This window comes from Cucurbita pepo, chromosome LG13 (genome assembly GCF_002806865.2).
Source record: "Cucurbita pepo subsp. pepo cultivar mu-cu-16 chromosome LG13, ASM280686v2, whole genome shotgun sequence".
NCBI lineage: Eukaryota > Viridiplantae > Streptophyta > Magnoliopsida > Cucurbitales > Cucurbitaceae > Cucurbita > Cucurbita pepo.
The window spans coordinates 75585-95486 of NC_036650.1; the positions used below are offsets into that span (position 1 = coordinate 75585).

Here is a 19902-nt window from a genome sequence, read left to right on the forward strand (position 1 = left end):
TTTTTTTTTTTTTTTTTGGGTAATAATGAATTTACAAATATTCGGAAGAAAATCACTTGACCGTATGATAATTAGGATGGCGTCGGGTTGGGGCCTTAGCAACACTGTACTTGTTCATCTCAAGAAGCGGCACTTTCGGTCTCCGATAGGTATGTTGCCATTTCTAAGATATTAACATTTCTGCAATTCTCACTTAATTCACGATTTTTCCTTACGAAATAGTGCTTAAGTCTTATCGGAAGAGAAAAGTTGTATAAGAAATTGGATATGGAAGTGTTGTTGGGTACATTTCCTGCGCTTAGTTTCTCAAATTCTTGTGTTTTCTCGCACAAAACACGTCCGGCTATTAAATTAGCATCTGGAGTTTTGACGCGAAAACTTAATGTAAGCCATATTCAAAGAAATTGTGTAAACTCGGATGGCCCTGCCGTCAGCAGCTCCACCAGTATTAAATTTGACAGCGAAAATGGGGGTTTTAGAGGTAACAGCGACAATATGGAGTGGGAAGTGGAATTGCTTGAAGAGCTTGATCCGTTGGGGTTTCAACCACCGAAGAAGAAGAAAAAACAAATGAAATCGAAGCTTCTTGATGATGATGAGGGCATGGACTGGTGCTTGAGGGCTAGGAAGGCATCTCTTAGAGCCATTGAGGCAAGAGGCTTCACTTCTACAGAGGAAGATTTGTTTACTGTGAAGAAGAAAAGAAAGAAGAAGAAGAAGAAGATCTTGGGAAGCAAGGCTAATGGGGTTAATAAGAATAAGAATGTCTTTGAGGAAGAACTGGAGTCTGATTCAGATGAGGATTTGGATTTGGATTTGGATTTGTTGGATAGTTTAAGTATTAATGACGCTAACCATTTGAGTAAGAGTGTGAGCATAATGGGTGGTGGGATGTTTGAACAAAGGAAGGAGAAGACAATGGAGGATTTTATTCAAACATTGTCCCAATACTCGGGGCCTTCGGATCGTAAAAAGGAAGTCAATTTGAACAGAGCAATTATAGAAGCACAGACTGCAGATGAAGTATTAGAGCTTATTTCTGATATGATCCTTGCTGTTCGGAAAGGATTGAGTCCTTCTCCTTTGTCTCCTTTGAACATTGCCACAGCACTTCATAGGATTGCTAAGAATATGGAAAAAAATTCAATGTTGAAATCATACAGGTTAGCTTTCGCTCGTCGAAGAGAAATGTCGATGCTGATTGGTATTGCCATGATGGCATTGCCAGAGTGCTCGGCGCAAGGCATCTCCAACATTACTTGGGCAATGTCCAAGATTGGAGGTGATCAACTTTTTCTGTCAGAGATGGATAGAGTTGCAAAAGTTACCTTGACCAAGATAGAGGAGTTGAATTCTCAGAATGTTGCTAACATTGCTGGAGCATTTGCTTCAATGCAACATTCTGCTTCTGATCTCTTCTCGGAATTAGCAAAAAGAGCATCACATATAGTCCATACATTTCAAGAACAGGAACTAGCTCAGGTATTGTGGGCTTTTGCCTCTTTAAATGAATCTCCTGACCTTTTGCTGGAATCTTTAGACAATGTTTATAGTGATGCAAGTCAATTTACATGCTACCTGAGTGAAGGAACATTAAATAGTAATCAAGAAAGCACTGTTGGTCTCATTAGTGATCTTGAATTAGATGGAGCATTAGGCTCTCCAGTGCTCAAATTTAATCGGAATCAGTTAGGAAATATAGCTTGGTCTTATGCTGTATTGGGGCAAATGGACCGCAGTTTCTTTTCCCACATTTGGAGAACCATAGGCTACTTTGAGAAGGAAGATATTTCAGAGCAGCATAGGAATGATATCATGTTTGCTTCTCAACTGTATCTTGTGAATCACTGCTTGAAGCGGGAATATTCACATCTTCGGTTATCTTTAAGCTCCGATCTCGAAGAGAAAGCTAGTCTTGCTGGGAAAACTAAGAGGTTCAATCAGAAAACAACTTCATCATTTCAGAAAGAAGTATCCCGTCTTCTTGTTAGCACAGGTCATGAGTGGATCAGGGAATATGTATTTGATGGTTACACTTTAGACGCCGTTATAGTAGATAAGAAGGTTGCTTTGGAGATTGATGGTCCAACCCATTTCTCTAGAAACACAGGTTAGGTTTCTGTAAATCTTTAGCAATACGAAGTCTTGTAAGCCTGGTTAATGTGCCTTTTAGAAACCAAACCAATAAAAGTAAGCTGCTTCTACTTTTCTACAGGGATAGCTCTGGGACACACCGTGCTGAAACGTCGTTACATAACTGCTGCAGGCTGGAAGGTGGTATCGTTGTCTCACCAGGAGGTCTGTGTTGCAATCTTGTATATTGAATATGAATTATTTGTTGACTGTTGCTCTGAATTGTTGAATCCTTCAAGTGTCCCAATGTGTTTATAAGCATGACTTTCAAATTTCCATAACTGCCCGATCTAGTGGTCAATTCTAGCCATGGTATGGTAGCATACTTGTGAAGTCAATTTTCATAAATGGAAAAACATGTTTCTTTTCCTAATCTGTTTTCTTTTTCAAAAGAAGGGTCTGAAGCTCTCTAATGTATACAATGGCGTTTTTTTTTCCTGTAGTGGGAGGAATTACAAGGTGAGGATGAGCAACTAAACTGTCTACGAGAAATCCTCAAAGATCACTTAGATTAAAGGTAGCATGAATGACGAATAGCCCTTATCGACGGGAAAGGTATGTTGCTGTATCAACTGTTTGCATTTGTGAAGTAAATCCACATACAATCAACCAACCCATGATAATCATTGAGCTGCTTTGGATGAGTTTTTTTAATGTTGTTGATGGGGATGGATGTGATTATGAGAACATTACCAATTTGTGTATATTTAGCATCTATAGAAAGTTTTGATTTTGGTTTTCTTCAAAGATTTATACACACACACACACACACACACACACCAATACTGCTATGAGCGTTTGTTTTTAGCATGCCAACCGATGTTAGTGAATTTCCCAGTACACATGTCATGGCGATCTTCTGTATGATATTTTGTTCCAACTGAAACGGAGATGAATGTTTGTGATGAATATATGAGAAGCGATGGGAATAGGCATTGTGATTTTAAGGGTGTTGACCCTTAATTGGCCCTCCAATACGTTAGTTAAGTTAGATTAGATTTTGTGTATGTTAGGTAAGAAAAAATGTTGGGAGCTTTGCACCATAGAGAGAGGCTTATAAAATCTTGGACACAATGGATGATAGAAAGAAGATGAATGAATATTACTAAACGCAAATGCGTGTTGAGGGCGTCCAAAGGTATATTAGGAAAGAAGAAAAAGAGGGGATGTATTGGAAAGGAAAGGCAAATAGAAAATGGAACCAAAATTGGGACGTAAGCTCAAAGGGTTGGGTTGGGTTGTGTTTGCGTAGGCGTAGGCGTAAGTAATAATGACACGGCTGCTGTCCTCCTCCTCCTCCTACCTTCATTAAATGTTTTTCTCTTTCTTCCCAAATTATTTGAAAACAAAAACCGTGGGCGTTCTCCACAAAACTACTTTTCCCATATCTCATTTTCTTTCATTCATTCATTCATTCATGCACCCTCTCTCTCTCTCTCTCTCTCTCTCAAATCATCTCTCTTTTCCATTCTCCACTACATTCCCATATCATTTGTCTCCCTTTTTTTTTTTTTTTTTTTTTTTTTTTTTTTTNTTTTTTTTTTTTTTTTAAATTCTCTCAGTTTAAGACGCGTGGCATTTGACACGCTCACATCCACATCTTAAACTTGAAACTAAATTATCCCTCCATCCCTCCATCCCTCCTCTCTAGACAATGATTTAAGTGAGTGAATAATAAAGTCACCAAGTTTGAATATTGAAGAGGAAGTTTGAAGAGTGGGAGTATGGAATTACAATTATGCCCCCCGGAGTGGGGGAAAATATTTATTTATAGTTGAGTTGGAATATTAGAAAAAGGAAAAAGGATTGAAAGGGAAAGATAGGGGTGGGAATTAGAAGGCCGGTTTGGGTGATTGGGTAGGCAAGCAAGGAAGATGCATTGAATTGCAAAAGAAAGAGAAAGACCCAAAAGAGGAGCTGTAAGGCATGTGCAACTCACATGCTTGCTTACCATTAATAATAAGAATCAAACCCTGTCCCGTCTCTTCTGATTTTCCCCCTTCCCTCTCACTGTCGCGCCCAATATTTTCCCACCTCATTCATCACGTGGATGTTTCTGGGTCACAATAGTTCAGCTTGCATTGGTTTCAAGTTAAAAGTTGTAAGTGCATATTAGGTCACCATTGTTATTAACACTTGTTTGATGTGTGTATATAGTGAGGTATAGTAATCGGATGGGGAGAGTGTGGAAAGGGATGAAGGATATGTTGGGTTAGTGTGGAACAAGGAAAATGAAAAGGACATGTGTCATGGAATGTGTGGGATGGAGGGGCATTTTGGGAATATAGATTTGTGTATCATAGGAACACTGGCATGACATGTTGAAATCATATCTATTTTTCTTCCATTTCTGTGGCCATCTTTTTGGCATCTCATCCCCTCTTTTCCCATCATCTACACCCCCTTCTCATTTCTTTTCCTTTTAAATCTTTTGTATATATATTAAAGTTAATTGTGTTCTTAATGGCTCCTAATCCATGTTTTAACCATTTTTTGGACTTTGTTCTTCTGCTTCAGCTAATTCAAAAAAATTCAAACTTTTTGTTTGATTTTAGAATTGGGTTCTTTTCCTTTGATGCATGTGTTTGGCTAAAAACACCCATAAAAGGGGGGAAATCTTATTATCTCCTTCCATCTAATATCTCTCATTTTTCATCTCCCTCTCCCTTTCGGTCTACAACATACACTACTATTAAACGAACTATTAAGGTTTGTACCATCCCAATCCATTTATCTAACTTTGAGATACTAATTCAGTCAAAGACGAAAAAAACCCGAAAAACTAAACCCTAATCTCCTATTAACTCGATAACACTATGCAAAATGAAAATGACCGTACCCTAAGAAGCAAAATTTAGATATGAAACAAACCTTAGATCCTATAATCAACCATCAATTGAATTTCATAACCCATAAAAATTAAAAGTACAATTCATATAGAGATAATAAAACGAATAACCGTCGTCTGGACGCTAAGAAAGAAGGCACGAAAAGCAATAGCTACCGCAGTGAGTGCAAAGAGAAGATTCGGTTGTACTAATGCATTGAACTGAGGAGAAAAATGTTAGAAGAAAAATGTTAGAATCGCACAACATCACATACTCGATCTGATCTAGACGAAAAATGAGATAATGGGTTAGATATAGAATTAAATTATATGAAAAAGTGAGTGAATTAAAAAAAAAGAAAAAGAAAAAAAAAAGTTGAAATAAAAGAGAAAGGAGGGCAGGGGGTCGGAACCTTGGAAGACACANAAACTTTTTGTTTGATTTTAGAATTGGGTTCTTTTCCTTTGATGCATGTGTTTGGCTAAAAACACCCATAAAAGGGGGGAAATCTTATTATCTCCTTCCATCTAATATCTCTCATTTTTCATCTCCCTCTCCCTTTCGGTCTACAACATACACTACTATTAAACGAACTATTAAGGTTTGTACCATCCCAATCCATTTATCTAACTTTGAGATACTAATTCAGTCAAAGACGAAAAAAACCCGAAAAACTAAACCCTAATCTCCTATTAACTCGATAACACTATGNCTCGTTATCTTTCTAAAAGCAGCAAGTTGTATTTGTTTCGTAAACTCCAGTTGGCGTATGAAATTCACTGAACCCATCCTTCTCTCTTCCCTTTTGACGCTTCAGTAGCGTTAAAATTTAACCAAAAATAAAATTATACGCCAAAACCCTCNTGCAAAATGAAAATGACCGTACCCTAAGAAGCAAAATTTAGATATGAAACAAACCTTAGATCCTATAATCAACCATCAATTGAATTTCATAACCCATAAAAATTAAAAGTACAATTCATATAGAGATAATAAAACGAATAACCGTCGTCTGGACGCTAAGAAAGAAGGCACGAAAAGCAATAGCTACCGCAGTGAGTGCAAAGAGAAGATTCGGTTGTACTAATGCATTGAACTGAGGAGAAAAATGTTAGAAGAAAAATGTTAGAATCGCACAACATCACATACTCGATCTGATCTAGACGAAAAATGAGATAATGGGTTAGATATAGAATTAAATTATATGAAAAAGTGAGTGAATGAAAAAAAAAAAAAAAAAAAAAAAAAAAAAAAAAAAAAAANTTCGTTATCTTTCTAAAAGCAGCAAGTTGTATTTGTTTCGTAAACTCCACTTGGCGTATGAAATTCACTGAACCCATCCTTCTCTCTTCCCTTTTGACGCTTCAGTAACGTTAAAATTTAACCAAAAATAAAATTATACGCCAAAACCCTCTCTGTTCTGTGTGCTGTGACCAACCACCCCATCAATTTCACTATTATTCATCCCCTCTCTCCATTCATTCTTCTCCTCCCATTCACCGCCTTCTCCATCATCATTCCATAAATTCCCCCATTTCTCCACCTCCCCTTCTTCGATTTCCATTTCAACGGATTTCTCCCCAATCCCTCTTCTCTTTCAATAGATCTGCGCTTTTCTTTTCATCTTCTCCCCAAATCTCTACATCACTTTTGATTCTAGGGCTTTACCGATTGATCTTGGGTTGATTTGGAGCCATCCAATTCAAATTTCGTCAATGAGACTTGGATTTCCAGAAGCCGAGGAGCGGGGCGTTCCGAATCCCGACCACTGGGTAAATCTCCAGCAGCGGAGCCAAAAACAGCCGTGTTATTTCATGGACGGAAGGTCCACTTCCAATTTCACTTCCGATTCGGCCAATAGGATTTCGTATTACGCGCAGGAGCGGCGGCGGGTAGAGTACGCGCGGTCTCTATCGCAGGGGAAAGCGCGGCGGTTGGTGCCGGCAGCGAGCTATTTGGGGGTGCTGATATGCCTGGCAGCGTCGCTGTTGATTCTTCCGTTGATTCTGCCTCCCCTACCGCCGCCGCCGTTGATGCTGCTGCTACTCCTTCCGATTGGGCTTCTGGGAATGCTTATGGTGCTGGCGTTTATGCCGTCCAATGACACTAAGGATCTCAGCTCCTCTCATACATATATGTAACGTAAATGCCAAATGGTTGAAAATTTTGTATCTCCTTTCCTTTTTTCTCTGTACGCTTGAGACTCAAAATGGTTCTTTGATTACTTGAAAATGGTTCTTACATTTGGTAACATTGAATCCGGCTTCATGTTTTTTGCTCTCGCGTTTCAATTTTCACAATACTCATCTTCCCTATCGTCGTTCATGTATCTTTTGCTCCCAAAGTTCTCCCTTCATAATCATTTCATTAGGTCCTAATAAAATAATGCATAAACTAACTCTGCTCATAATTTTGTTTTAGGCTTGATTCATTTTGAGCTTAAGCTAAGGTCCTACAGGCTCAAGAAGCTCAAAATACCTTATAACAATTAATACAGTATTTCTTGATTATAAATTGAAGATCAAAATAGTATTTCTTGATTATAATTTGAGGATCAAGAGAATAGTATTTCTTGATTATAATTTGAGGATCAAGAGAATTTGGAGATCATTCCCTTGATGATCATAGATAAATTGAACGATCATCCCTAGTCAAAAGATGGAACTTTCTTTGTTCTTTCAAAAGGCACCCAATACTCCTTCCAACTCAATACTCATTCAACCAAATATGTTTTATGTTTATTATTATTATTTGGTGAATATAAAATATAGCTTTTTATTTATTATTATTTTTTTAATACATACAAAAACATGGAATACAAAATATATATATATATATAGTATAACTGGATATTTGATTTGGGTGTTATGTGGTAGAAGTGGGTGGAATGAGATAAACGCGAGGAAGGATACATTTTAGACTTAATGGGGAAGTTTAGGATGAAGGAGTAAAGGATAAGCTTCGAACGTAACCCATAAATAAAATATTATTATATGAATTTTGACCGAGTCAATTTTTATATACGAATTATGTGTATGCGTGAAAAGGGTTCACCCAACCCCCAAATTACAAATACGGTTCACCCAACCCCCAAATTACAAATGGGCCTCTGGCCCATTTATCTTCAATTCAACTCGCCTTCCAGCAAATCCACCAAACCAGTTATGTTTTGGAATTTTTTTTGGTTTTCTAATCCTAGGTTTATCATCTTCGAGGCCAACCCAAACCCTTTTGTTCGAGGGCTCTAGAGAAGGAGTCGAGCCTCAATTAGTGTACTTTGTTTGAGGGGAGGATTGTTGGGAGGGAGTGCTTATGCTTAAAGTGGACAATATCATACAATTATGGAAAATCGTGATTCCTATTCCTGATAAAAAAAAATGGTGTTGTTTATATTCACAGCTTAAATATTTTCAAATATCCTTCCCTCAAAATTTTTATTAAATAATAATAATAATAATTTTGATTATTTATTTATTTTTAAATCATAAGAACGAATATTAAATTGAATAACATTTGAAGCTAACAACAAGGGTAAAATACATTTCCATCCTAGTCTTCATATTTTCAAACTCAAACATTTTTGTCTGATTTTTATTTTTATTATTTTTTTAAATATTTTAAATTTATCTTCTTACTTTTGTTAAAAATAATAAAATACATTTTTTCACCTAAAAAAATGGGGGGTTGAATATGATGAGGATTGGGCAAGGNAAAATATTATTATATGAATTTTGACCGAGTCAATTTTTATATACGACTTATGTGTATGCGTGAAAAGGGTTCACCCAACCCCCAAACTACAAATAGGGTTCACCCAACCCCCAAATTACAAATAGGGTTCACCCAACCCCCAAATTACAAATGGGCCTCTGGCCCATTTATCTTCAATTCAACTCGCCTTCCAGCAAATCCATCAAACCAGTTATGTTTTGGAATTTTTTTTGGTTTTCTAATCTTAGGTTTATTTGTTATGAGGCCAACCCAAAGCCTTTTGTTCGAGGGCTCTAGAGAAGGAATCGAGCCTCAATTAGTGTACTTTGTTTGAGGGGAGGATTGTTGGGAGGGAGTGCTTATGCTTAAAGTGGACAATATCATACAATTATGGAAAATCGTGATTCCTATTCCTGATAAAAAAAAAATGGTGTTGTTTATATTCACAGCTTAAATATTTTCAAATATCCTTCCCTCAAAATTTTTATTAAATAATAATAATAATAATTTTGATTATTTATTTATTTTTAAATCATAAGAACGAATATTAAATTGAATAACATTTGAAGCTAACAACAAGGGTAAAATACATTTCCATCCTAGTCTTCATATTTTCAAACTCAAACATTTTTGTCTGATTTTTATTTTTATTATTTTTTTAAATATTTTAAATTTATCTTCTTACTTTTGTTAAAAATAATAAAATACATTTTTTCACCTAAAAAAATGGGGGGTTGAATATGATGAGGATTGGGCAAGGGGTGGAGGTGTTTATATATAAGTTGGGGAAGAAAGCAATGATTTTGGTATGCATGCCTATTGACTCCTTCAGGAAGCCCTAGAGTGAGCAACGACCTTCTCCCTCATCGAATCTTAATCCTACTGTAGATCTGTTTCCACTTCCCCCGGATTGCTCTCTGCTTCTTCCTTTTTCACACCTTCAATCGCCATGGATGAAGAGTATGACGTTATTGTGCTTGGAACCGGTCTCAAGGAGTGCATCCTCAGTGGTCTTCTCTCTGTCGATGGCCTCAAGGTCTTCATTTTACATTCTCTACTCTTTTTCTTTCTTTTGTTCTCGAATTCAGCTGCCTCCATTTTAAATTCTGCGATCAATCTTCTATGTGTTTCTGATTCTGATCGCTCTTACTTCTACCTCTCATTTCCTGCATTTATCTTGCTTTCCTATCTTGATCTTAGTTGCATCCTTGAATTCTTTTACTTCTTTATCACTTTATTTTTTCATCGAAGAGATCGTTGTTTTGCGCTCTTCAGTTGATCTGCACTCCAGATCAACATATTGGATATCGTAGTTCTTTTCTTTTTTTGCATCACCAGTGAAGCAATTTCATTTCAATAACTTCCATACTTTGTTGGCCATTTTATTGCGAAGTAATTACTTGCTCATCAAGTGAAGAAATCGGCCGGGGCTTCAGTGGATATTAATTCTTTTATGCTCTGCTACAATCTTCTCCTTTATCGATGCAATGATCTATAAGTTTGACTTCGGGTGTTTACTGGTGTTGTGGAATTCTTGACATGCTGACTCCATAGGCTTGCGTGATATGCAGGTCTATGTTCTCTATTTGACTTGTTGAGAAGGTTTTTCTCTCACATTCATTTTTCATGTTCTAGGTTCTGCACATGGATAGGAATGACTATTATGGAGGGGAATCTTCATCGCTTAATCTCATTCAGGTCCTCTCTCTGCTGACTAGTCCCATCCTTTAAGCCAATTCCAGTATTCTTGTGCTATTCTTCAATCATATCATGTATTTACTGTATTAGTTTAATTTGCAGCTTTGGAAACGGTTCAGGGGAGATGACAAGCCACCTGCCCATCTGGGTTCTAGTAGGGACTACAACGTGGACATGATTCCAAAGGTCTTCATTCCCCCACCTTGTTATGGTTTTCCAAGTTCTTGCTCACTTTGTCAACTGATATGCTCGTCACTTCTATTTTCTAATGAACCTGTTTTCTCATTGTTTTACATTTTTTCTTTTCACAATTCTCAATTTTATATTAATACTTAATTTCTGTGTGGCTAGTTTATGATGGCCAATGGAACACTTGTGCGTGTTCTTATTCATACGGATGTAACCAAGTATTTGTCTTTTAAAGCCGTTGATGGTAGCTATGTGTATAATAAGGGAAAGGTATTCTCTATTTTCGTTATACTTTTGTTTATGTTTCCGTACTGTTTCTCTTGAAACTCTTATTAAAACATAAGACTTATATCAAACTTAATGATGATAAATGCCTTTTTGTAGATCCACAAAGTTCCAGCCACGGATATGGAAGCACTTAAATCTCCACTTATGGGTTTATTTGAGAAGCGCCGCGCTCGGAAGTTCTTCATCTTTGTTCAAGATTATGATGAAAGTAATCCTAAGACACATGAGGGAATGGACTTGACAAGACTGACAACAAAAGAACTGATTGCGTATGCCTCAGTTTCCATATATAACTTTTTCATGTTGTTGACATAACTCTGAACTCAATACTAAAAGAAATTGTGACAGAAACATTTAAATAACTCTTACTAACGAAATTTGAATGGTCACCTGGGATTTCCTACAATATCATCATCAAACACTCATTGTCTAATGCTTAAATTGAATGCTTAGGCATCTTAGGGTATGGATATTACCTTAGGCATCTCAGGGTTGGAATGCTCATTTAAAATATGTAGGGTTGGGGACAGGGAAATAGATTTCCTTAATTTTTTTTCAAGAATGGAATGGAGACGAGATATATGTTTCAGCCTGCCTTATATAGCTTTTTTCTATCACATTATTTATAAGAATATATTAATTTTAAAAAAATCTAATNTCTAATCTCTTTTTTAGACATACTTTTTATGCAGGTAGCTTTCCGCTTCTTTATCCTAAAAGGATTCTTAATGTACTTAAACCACCGTGCTTCGGGGTGTTGTCTTTATATCAATAGGCCCCATTGATCTTCTTGTTCANATCTAATCTCTTTTTAGACATACTTTTTATTCAGGTAGCTTTCCGCTTCTTTATCCTAAAAGGATTCTTAATGTACTTAAACCACCGTGCTTCGGTGTGTTGTCTTTATATCAATAGGCCCCATTGATCTTCTTGTTCATAGTTTATCTGGATGTCTTTGTTCTATAATAGTTGTTTGTTAATATGTTGTATAGATTAATGTGCTTATATGAAATTGATTGTTAACAGAAAATATGGACTCGATGACAACACCATTGACTTCATTGGTCATGCATTGGCACTTCAAAGAGATGATCGCTATCTTGACCAGCCGGCACTAGATACAGTAAAGAGAATGAAGGTGACAGCCATCTAGAGTTGCTAATTACTCTGTTCTTTTTCGCATGTTTTAAATCTCTTTTCTCCCCTTTCTTATTTGTTTGATAGCTTTATGCGGAGTCTCTGGCACGCTTTCAAGGAGGGTCTCCGTACATCTATCCTCTATATGGACTAGGGGAGCTTCCACAGGTCTTTCTCTTTCTCTCATCCTGTCTATTTACTTACTCTAGCATTATTAGGTATAATTTTAGTTCTCTTTTGTAAATCTGCCTCTTATTGCTCTATGTAATCTATATCTACTCTCACTCTTCTTACAGGCATTTGCTCGCCTTAGTGCTGTCTACGGTGGAACATATATGTTAAACAAACCTGAGTGCAAGGTTGCCCATATGAATTTTACTATTTGATTTCATATTCGGCTATATTTTCATTGTTTTTAGTTTTTTGTAAAAACATTTCATAAACAGTTTTATCTCTCTTTATGGTAAAGTGGGTTGATCTTTGAATGCTAGGTTGAATTCGATGAGGAAGGAAAAGTTGTTGGTGTCACATCAGAAGGGGAAACTGCCAGGTGCAAAAAGGTTGTCTGTGATCCTTCCTACTTGCCCAACAAGGTAAGAACTTTAATGTCCTATTCAAATCATTGTGTGTTTCGTGGACTGATTTAATTTTAAGATTGGGTCTGTATATGCAAACCATCGATAACGTGAGCCTGTATTCTTTTCTTTTCTTAATCATATATTTTATTATTGTATTTTTGGGCTTACTCGATCAGTAAATGGAGCCTTATAACTTTATCCATCTCATTGTGGATTAGCCTTGACAGTCGAGGAACCATGATGATGTCTCTAAACCAGANTATATGCAAACCATCGATAACGTGAGCCTGTATTCTTTTCTTTTCTTAATCATGTATTTTATTATTGTATTTTTGGGCTTACTCAATCAGTAAATGGAGCCTTATAACTTTATCCATCTCATTGTGGATTAGCCTTGACAGTCGAGGAACCATGATGATGTCTCTAAACCAGACTCATTATACTTCTCTCTTTCTCATTATTATGAAGCCTGAAGCATAAGATAAAAAGACGACACTTCCCATCTTATGTGATGTTGCATATCTTGAAACAGGTCAGGAAGGTTGGTAAGGTTGCTAGGGCCATTGCCATAATGAGCCACACCATACCAAACACCAATGATTCCCATTCGGTGCAAATTATTTTACCGCAGAAGCAGTTGGGTCGCAGATCAGACATGTAAGCTCTTGTATAGTGCTTATTGTTAGAGTAATTAAAATTCCATTCTGCACTTCTCCGACATTCAACTGAAGTTCTGACATTATTTAGGGTAGCTTTAGGAAAGGGCAGGTATTTTAGTTTATTATGTTAGTTGTATCTGTTTTGAAGATTATTCTTTTGTTTCCATTTTTTACAAATATGATAACTCTCACTTTTATTATGTCTTTGACAAAATTTCGGAACACTCCCCATGATTAATTCTCCACTTTTGGTTTTTATTTTTCCCAATAATTTAATAGACCTATAGCTTCTACTGGCCTTTTCTTATCTAATGAAGATTTGAAGACTTATTACCTCATGGCCAAAATTCACTTTTCTGTTTTTATCTGTCACTGAGTTTCCTATTCAGTTATATGTGAGTTAAAAAAAACCAACAAGTAGAACTGAAGAAGTATTAGTGTCCTGATCTGTTTATTTTCTCCCGATCTTCACCCTTCTCTTAAACATTTTTTATCCTTGGTGTGTTCGGCAGGTATGTTTTCTGTTGCTCATACTCTCACAATGTTGCTCCAAGAGGCAAGTTTATTGCTTTTGTTACCACAGAAGCTGAGACTGATCATCCAGAGGCAGAACTGAAGCCAGGAATTGACCTGCTGGGGGCCGTTGATGAGATATTTTTTGATACATATGACAGATACGAGCCAGTCAATGAACCAACTCTGGACAATTGCTTTATATCCATGGTATGTTCACGTTGAAAGCTTTTCACCTGCCCCTCTTCCTCTGCCCACGTGTGCTTGTGCTCTGTGTATTGAATTAATTCATTTCGTGTACCATAATTGCCACTTCTCACTTCCAACAGAGTTATGATGCTACAACACATTTCGAGTCAACTGTCATTGATGTGCTCAACATGTATACAATGATAACTGGCAAGGTGAGGATCGTTTTTCCTAACCATTGTATAACTTTAGATTTGAATATTTTGGTTATAGAGAAGAAGATTATATAGTGACTCAATCTTGTTTTGAATTATAAAAGCTCGTGTCTTTTACAATAACATGGTATGTAGGTTCAAGCCATGGTAGTCATCTACCTAGGATTTAATATTCTATGAGTTATTTTGACAACTAGATACAGTAGGGTTAGTTACTTGTCTGGTGAGAATAGTTGAGGTACACATAGGCGAGTCTGAATAGTCACAAATATTAAGGAAAGAAAAATAATTTCATAGTTCATTTATGGTTAGAATATTTTTCCTTGACCCATATCCATCTGATGCATCATTCTTTCATGTAAAGGTAGACTTTCCCTTAAACAAGGGGTTCATAGTGACGTAGTAAATTTAATGAATTGGAGTTTAAGAAGTCTTAAAATTTGCAATAGTCGGGCTTGGTGGGCTTGATTTATATATTATATAGCGTAATGTGTTGGTGGCGGAAGTGGTAATGAAAGATGGTGGTTTGTTTTCAGGCTGTGGACCTGAGTGTGGATTTGAGTGCTGCTAGTGCTGCAGAAGAATAAGAATGAATGAACAAGCCTTGGACTGCATTGTAATTCCTGCTTCTCTTTTTTCATTCTCTACTATTTACCAAAAACTAAAACTTAGAGATGTGCCTGTATTTGCCTTGTGAAAAAGTGATTTGATTTGGTCCCCTTTGGTTTATTTTTGGTTTCAATGGAGTGATTATAATGTGTTGATGCACTGATTGCTTCAAAATTTCCATCTTCGCATTGCATTCTTTTTAAATGATTGGAACAATCCCACACTTGATTACAGGTAAAAATGTTGTTATCATGTAAGCTGTATCCGGAGATGTGATATAGAAACTTGACTATCAGTTTTGAGTCTGTGTTAATTGAAGAATCAGAGTTGATTTACGAATCAAATTTTACACCTTCAATACNCTGATTATAATGTGTTGATGCACTGATTGCTTCAAAATTTCCATCGAGTCTGTGTTAATCGAAGAATCAGAGTTGATTTACGAATCAAATTTTACACCTTCAATACACTTCCAAGTATTGAATTTACGTACCTTTTTTTTTTCTTTTCCTTTTGTACATCCATTGCAATTTTTGGATTTACCACATTACAAGGATCTAATAGTTCCCAGATTGTGTTAGAATATGCATACTCCATTTTGAGGTTGATGACTTTAATTTATTCGTTCTAGTCAATTTTATTTATTGCTTCTTAAAAGGTCATTAAGGTCCGTGATGTCGTCATTAGTTAAGAAGACTTGAGTTTTAGTTAAACCCATGTTAGGTAACAATTAGACTATTTTANAGCATACTCCATTTTAAGGTTGATGACTTTAATTTATTCGTTCTAGTCAATTTTATTTATTGCTTCTTAAAAGGTCAATAAGGTCCGTGATGTCGTCATTAGTTAAGAAGACTTAAGTTTTAGTTAAACCCATGTTAGGTAACAATTAGACTATTTTATAACCCTCCCACTGAGGTGTTTTCATTTCTTTACATGAACGGAGTCCTTACATCGATTGGAACATTCTTTCTAAGGGTGTGAAAACCACTCTCTAGCATACACGTTCTTGAGGGGAAGTTCGAAAGGAAAAGCTCAAAGAAGAGAATATCTGCTAGCGGTGGGCTTGGGTTGTTACAAATGGTANATAAGGTCCGTGATGTCGTCATTAGTTAAGAAGACTTAAGTTTTAGTTAAACCCATGTTAGGTAACAATTAGACTATTTTATAACCCTCCCACTGAGGTGTTTTCATTTCTTTTCCTGAACTGAGTCCTTACATCGATTGAAACATTCTTTCTAAGGGTGTGAAAACCTCTCTCNTATTGAGGGGTGTGCCCGTGAGGACATTGGACCTCAAAGGGGGTGGATTGTGAGACCCCACATCGATTAGAGAGGAATGAGTGTCGGTGAGAATGTTGGGCTTCAAAGGGGGTGGATCGAGATCCATTGGTTGGAGGGGGAGGGGACGAAGCATACTAGTGACATGGGAAGTTTGAAAGAGAGGGGAAGCCTGAAATATAGTAGTCAACATGAGTGTAGTAACCTTCGTAACTAAAGCTTGACAAATATAGGTATTAAGAGATTCCAACTACCAAAACACTGTACAACCAAGCGTTCAAATGATTTCAAGCATTAGCAACATATAATAAGCCTATAACTTCAAATCATCATTCCCAATTCTTCACGAGACAACATACAGAATTTGCAGTGGAAGAATCGGAGCATTGATAATTCATTTATGAATTTGAATTGAACCTCATTATTATACATACACACGAATGTATAACTTCAGACGAAAGCGGACCAAGAATAAACAATTCAACAAATAAAGATCCAAATAACTCAACACCTTTGCAAAAGTAACACTACAGAAACTAAAACATTTGACATATTTTGGGCATCTCCCCCCATTTCAATCCTATTACCAACGAAGCTCAGGGGAACTTGGGAAGCAAGCCTGGAGCAATAATCAAGGAAGGATACCATCCCTTTCCCAGATTCCCAAACAGGTTCTATTTTCATCAAAGGAATTGCCAGTCATCCTCATGTGCCTCCTCCTCTTCGTTCGGCATGTGCACCATGCCATCAGTATCGCCCTCCGCTAACCTACTACAGTTATCCAATGCATTGCCCTGTCTCCCTGAATTCGTGGAATGTGTTTCAGCAACCGTGAACAATGGCGCTCCATCCGACTCGTCTGCCAACTTTGATGCCCGATAACAGAAATCATCGAAATCATCTGGCACCAGACAAAAATTTCAAAAGAATCAGGAAGCATCAATCAAGTTGTTATCCACGATTATGAAGCTAGAGTGCAAACCTTTGTCTCGACAATAAAATCCAATTGCTAGAGAAGGATCCATGGATTCTAAGGGGATGTGCCGGATAACACTACAGAAAACAATGCATTAACATATGAGAAACAAAAAGAATTGGCAAGCGAAAAACAGTAAACCACGAGACATTTATGATATGGAAAAACTCACTTGCAGTGATAAGAGGAAGTATCTGCGTCTAGGTCATCCTTGTCAATATTAACTACCTAAAATGGAAACATTGTTAGACAGTCATTATGATAACTTAGATTTATTTACAAATATGTCACATTAAATTATCCTGGAGAGAGACATGGAGACGTTTGTTTGGACAAGACATTATAGTATTCATTACGTTTTATCAATTTATTAGCTGAGTCCACATGCCTACAATGGAGCATTGAATCTCACCACCTCCCAAACCTCATCACACGAACTCTCCAACCCTTTTAAAATCCCATTGTTCCTCTCGAGCTAAGGGACATCTAATACTCTAACCCACCCTTTCTCTAACACGAATCGGTGAGTTTCAGCCACCAACACTTCATCCTGTGGCTGGAAATTAACAGCTCAATCTAGAACCATCCCACATCTAAAGTCAAACAATTCCTTCCTTAGAAGAGCCTCTTCACATAGGATTACTGGCAAAGTCCTGCAAACCCCTTAAGCACTTAAGTCTTCACCAAATAACTTCCAGCTCCTTCTCATTCTCATCGTCTTGAACCCCCACTTCTGACACGTTAAGCCATCTTCGAGCACCTTCACAAAGGATGACTCTAATCTTGGAGGAGGCTCGACTCTTTCAATCTTAGTTAAACCAAGCGCTTTTAGGAGAATGATATTTGGCGCATCTCAAAAAGAATCCCATGCCCCTCTANAGCCAGGAATTGACCTGCTTGGGGCCGTTGATGAGATATTTTTTGATACATATGACAGATACGAGCCAGTCAATGAACCAACTCTGGACAATTGCTTTATATCCATGGTATGTTCACGTTGAAAGCTTTTCACCTGCCCCTCTTCCTCTGCCCACGTGTGCTTGTGCTCTGTGTATTGAATTAATTCATTTCGTGTACCATAATTGCCACTTCTCACTTCCAACAGAGTTATGATGCTACAACACATTTCGAGTCAACTGTCATTGATGTGCTCAACATGTATACAATGATAACTGGCAAGGTGAGGATCGTTTTTCCTAACCATTGTATAACTTTAGATTTGAATATTTTGGTTATAGAGAAGAAGATTATATAGTGACTCAATCTTGTTTTGAATTATAAAAGCTCGTGTCTTTTACAATAACATGGTATGTAGGTTCAAGCCATGGTAGTCATCTACCTAGGATTTAATATTCTATGAGTTATTTTGACAACTAGATACAGTAGGGTTAGTTACTTGTCTGGTGAGAATAGTTGAGGTACACATAGGCGAGTCTGAATAGTCACAAATATTAAGGAAAGAAAAATAATTTCATAGTTCATTTATGGTTAGAATATTTTTCCTTGACCCATATCCATCTGATGCATCATTCTTTCATGTAAAGGTAGACTTTCCCTTAAACAAGGGGTTCATAGTGACGTAGTAAATTTAATGAATTGGAGTTTAAGAAGTCTTAAAATTTGCAATAGTCGGGCTTGGTGGGCTTGATTTATATATTATATAGCGTAATGTGTTGGTGGCGAAAGTGGTAATGAAAGATGGTGGTTTGTTTTCAGGCTGTGGACCTGAGTGTGGATTTGAGTGCTGCTAGTGCTGCAGAAGAATAAGAATGAATGAACAAGCCTTGGACTGCATTGTAATTCCTGCTTCTCTTTTTTCATTCTCTACTATCTACCAAAAACTAAAACTTAGAGATGTGCCTGTATTTGCCTTGTGAAAAAGTGATTTGATTTGGTCCCCTTTGGTTTATTTTTGGTTTCAATGGACTGATTATAATGTGTTGATGCACTGATTGCTTCAAAATTTCCATCGAGTCTGTGTTAATCGAAGAATCAGAGTTGATTTACGAATCAAATTTTACACCTTCAATACACTTCCAAGTATTGAATTTACGTACCTTTTTTTTTTCTTTTCCTTTTGTACATCCATTGCAATTTTTGGATTTACCACATTACAAGGATCTAATAGTTCCCAGATTGTGTTAGAATAAGCATACTCCATTTTAAGGTTGATGACTTTAATTTATTCGTTCTAGTCAATTTTATTTATTGCTTCTTAAAAGGTCAATAAGGTCCGTGATGTCGTCATTAGTTAAGAAGACTTAAGTTTTAGTTAAACCCATGTTAGGTAACAATTAGACTATTTTATAACCCTCCCACTGAGGTGTTTTCATTTCTTTACCTGAACTGAGTCCTTACATCGATTGAAACATTCTTTCTAAGGGTGTGAAAACCTCTCTCTAGCATACACGTTCTTGAGGGGAAGTCTGAAAGGGAAAGCTCATCGATTGAAACATTCTTTCTAAGGGTGTGAAAACCTCTCTCTAGCATACACGTTCTTGAGGGGAAGTCTGAAAGGGAAAGCTCAAAGAAGAGAATATCTGCTAGTGGTGGGCTTGGGCTGTTACAAATAGTATTAGAGCCAAATACCGAGGGGTGTGCCAGTGAGGACATTGGACCTCAAAGGGGGTGGATTGTGAGATCTTACATTGGTTGGAGGGGGGAGGGCTTCAAAGGGGTGGATTGTGAGATCCGTTGGTTGGAGGGGGAGGGGACTGAAGCATACTAGGTGACATGGGAAGTTTGAAAGCGAGGGGAAGCCTGAGATATAGGAGTCAACATGAGTGTAGTAACACCTTCGTAACTAAAGCTTGACAAATATAGGTATTAAGAGATTCCAACTACCAAAACACTGTACAACCAAGCGTTCAAATGATTTCAAGCATTAGCAACATATAAT

At 37.0% G+C, this 19902-nt stretch overlaps 3 protein-coding genes across 4 annotated transcripts; 2 read left to right on the top strand and 1 right to left on the bottom strand.

Annotated features, from left to right (window-relative positions):
• Positions 1 to 25: 25 nt before the first annotated feature.
• LOC111808912 (RAP domain-containing protein, chloroplastic) lies at positions 26 to 2873 on the top strand. The gene is made up of 3 exons (XM_023695149.1): positions 26 to 2110; positions 2216 to 2298; positions 2577 to 2873. The coding sequence occupies exons 1-3, from the start codon at positions 268 to 270 to the stop codon at positions 2646 to 2648; spliced, it is 1998 nt and encodes a 665-aa protein (XP_023550917.1). The 5' UTR covers positions 26 to 267; the 3' UTR covers positions 2649 to 2873.
• Positions 2874 to 9463: 6590 nt separating this feature from the next.
• On the top strand, positions 9464 to 19036 carry LOC111809272 (guanosine nucleotide diphosphate dissociation inhibitor 2). 2 transcript variants are annotated; one of them, XM_023695713.1, is made up of 14 exons: positions 9464 to 9708; positions 10308 to 10370; positions 10473 to 10556; positions 10722 to 10829; positions 10944 to 11116; positions 11874 to 11985; positions 12072 to 12152; positions 12281 to 12343; positions 12476 to 12577; positions 13095 to 13219; positions 13734 to 13872; positions 17918 to 17989; positions 18109 to 18183; positions 18720 to 19036. In XM_023695713.1, exons 1-14 carry the CDS (start codon positions 9622 to 9624, stop codon positions 18768 to 18770), a joined length of 1335 nt encoding a protein of 444 aa, XP_023551481.1. In that variant the 5' UTR covers positions 9464 to 9621; the 3' UTR covers positions 18771 to 19036. The 2 variants fall into 2 exon arrangements, with proteins under 2 accessions (XP_023551481.1, XP_023551480.1); XM_023695712.1 differs by lacking the exons at positions 17918 to 17989; positions 18109 to 18183; positions 18720 to 19036 and adding exons at positions 14064 to 14138; positions 14675 to 14908 and having other exon boundaries at positions 9465 to 9708; positions 13734 to 13944.
• LOC111809273 (cysteine protease ATG4-like) lies at positions 16410 to 17861 on the bottom strand. The gene is made up of 3 exons (XM_023695714.1): positions 17176 to 17861; positions 17010 to 17080; positions 16410 to 16928 (listed from the first exon to the last, which is right to left on the bottom strand). Exons 2-3 carry the CDS (start codon positions 17050 to 17052, stop codon positions 16711 to 16713), a joined length of 261 nt encoding a protein of 86 aa, XP_023551482.1. The 5' UTR covers positions 17053 to 17080; positions 17176 to 17861; the 3' UTR covers positions 16410 to 16710.
• Positions 19037 to 19902: the final 866 nt, after the last annotated feature.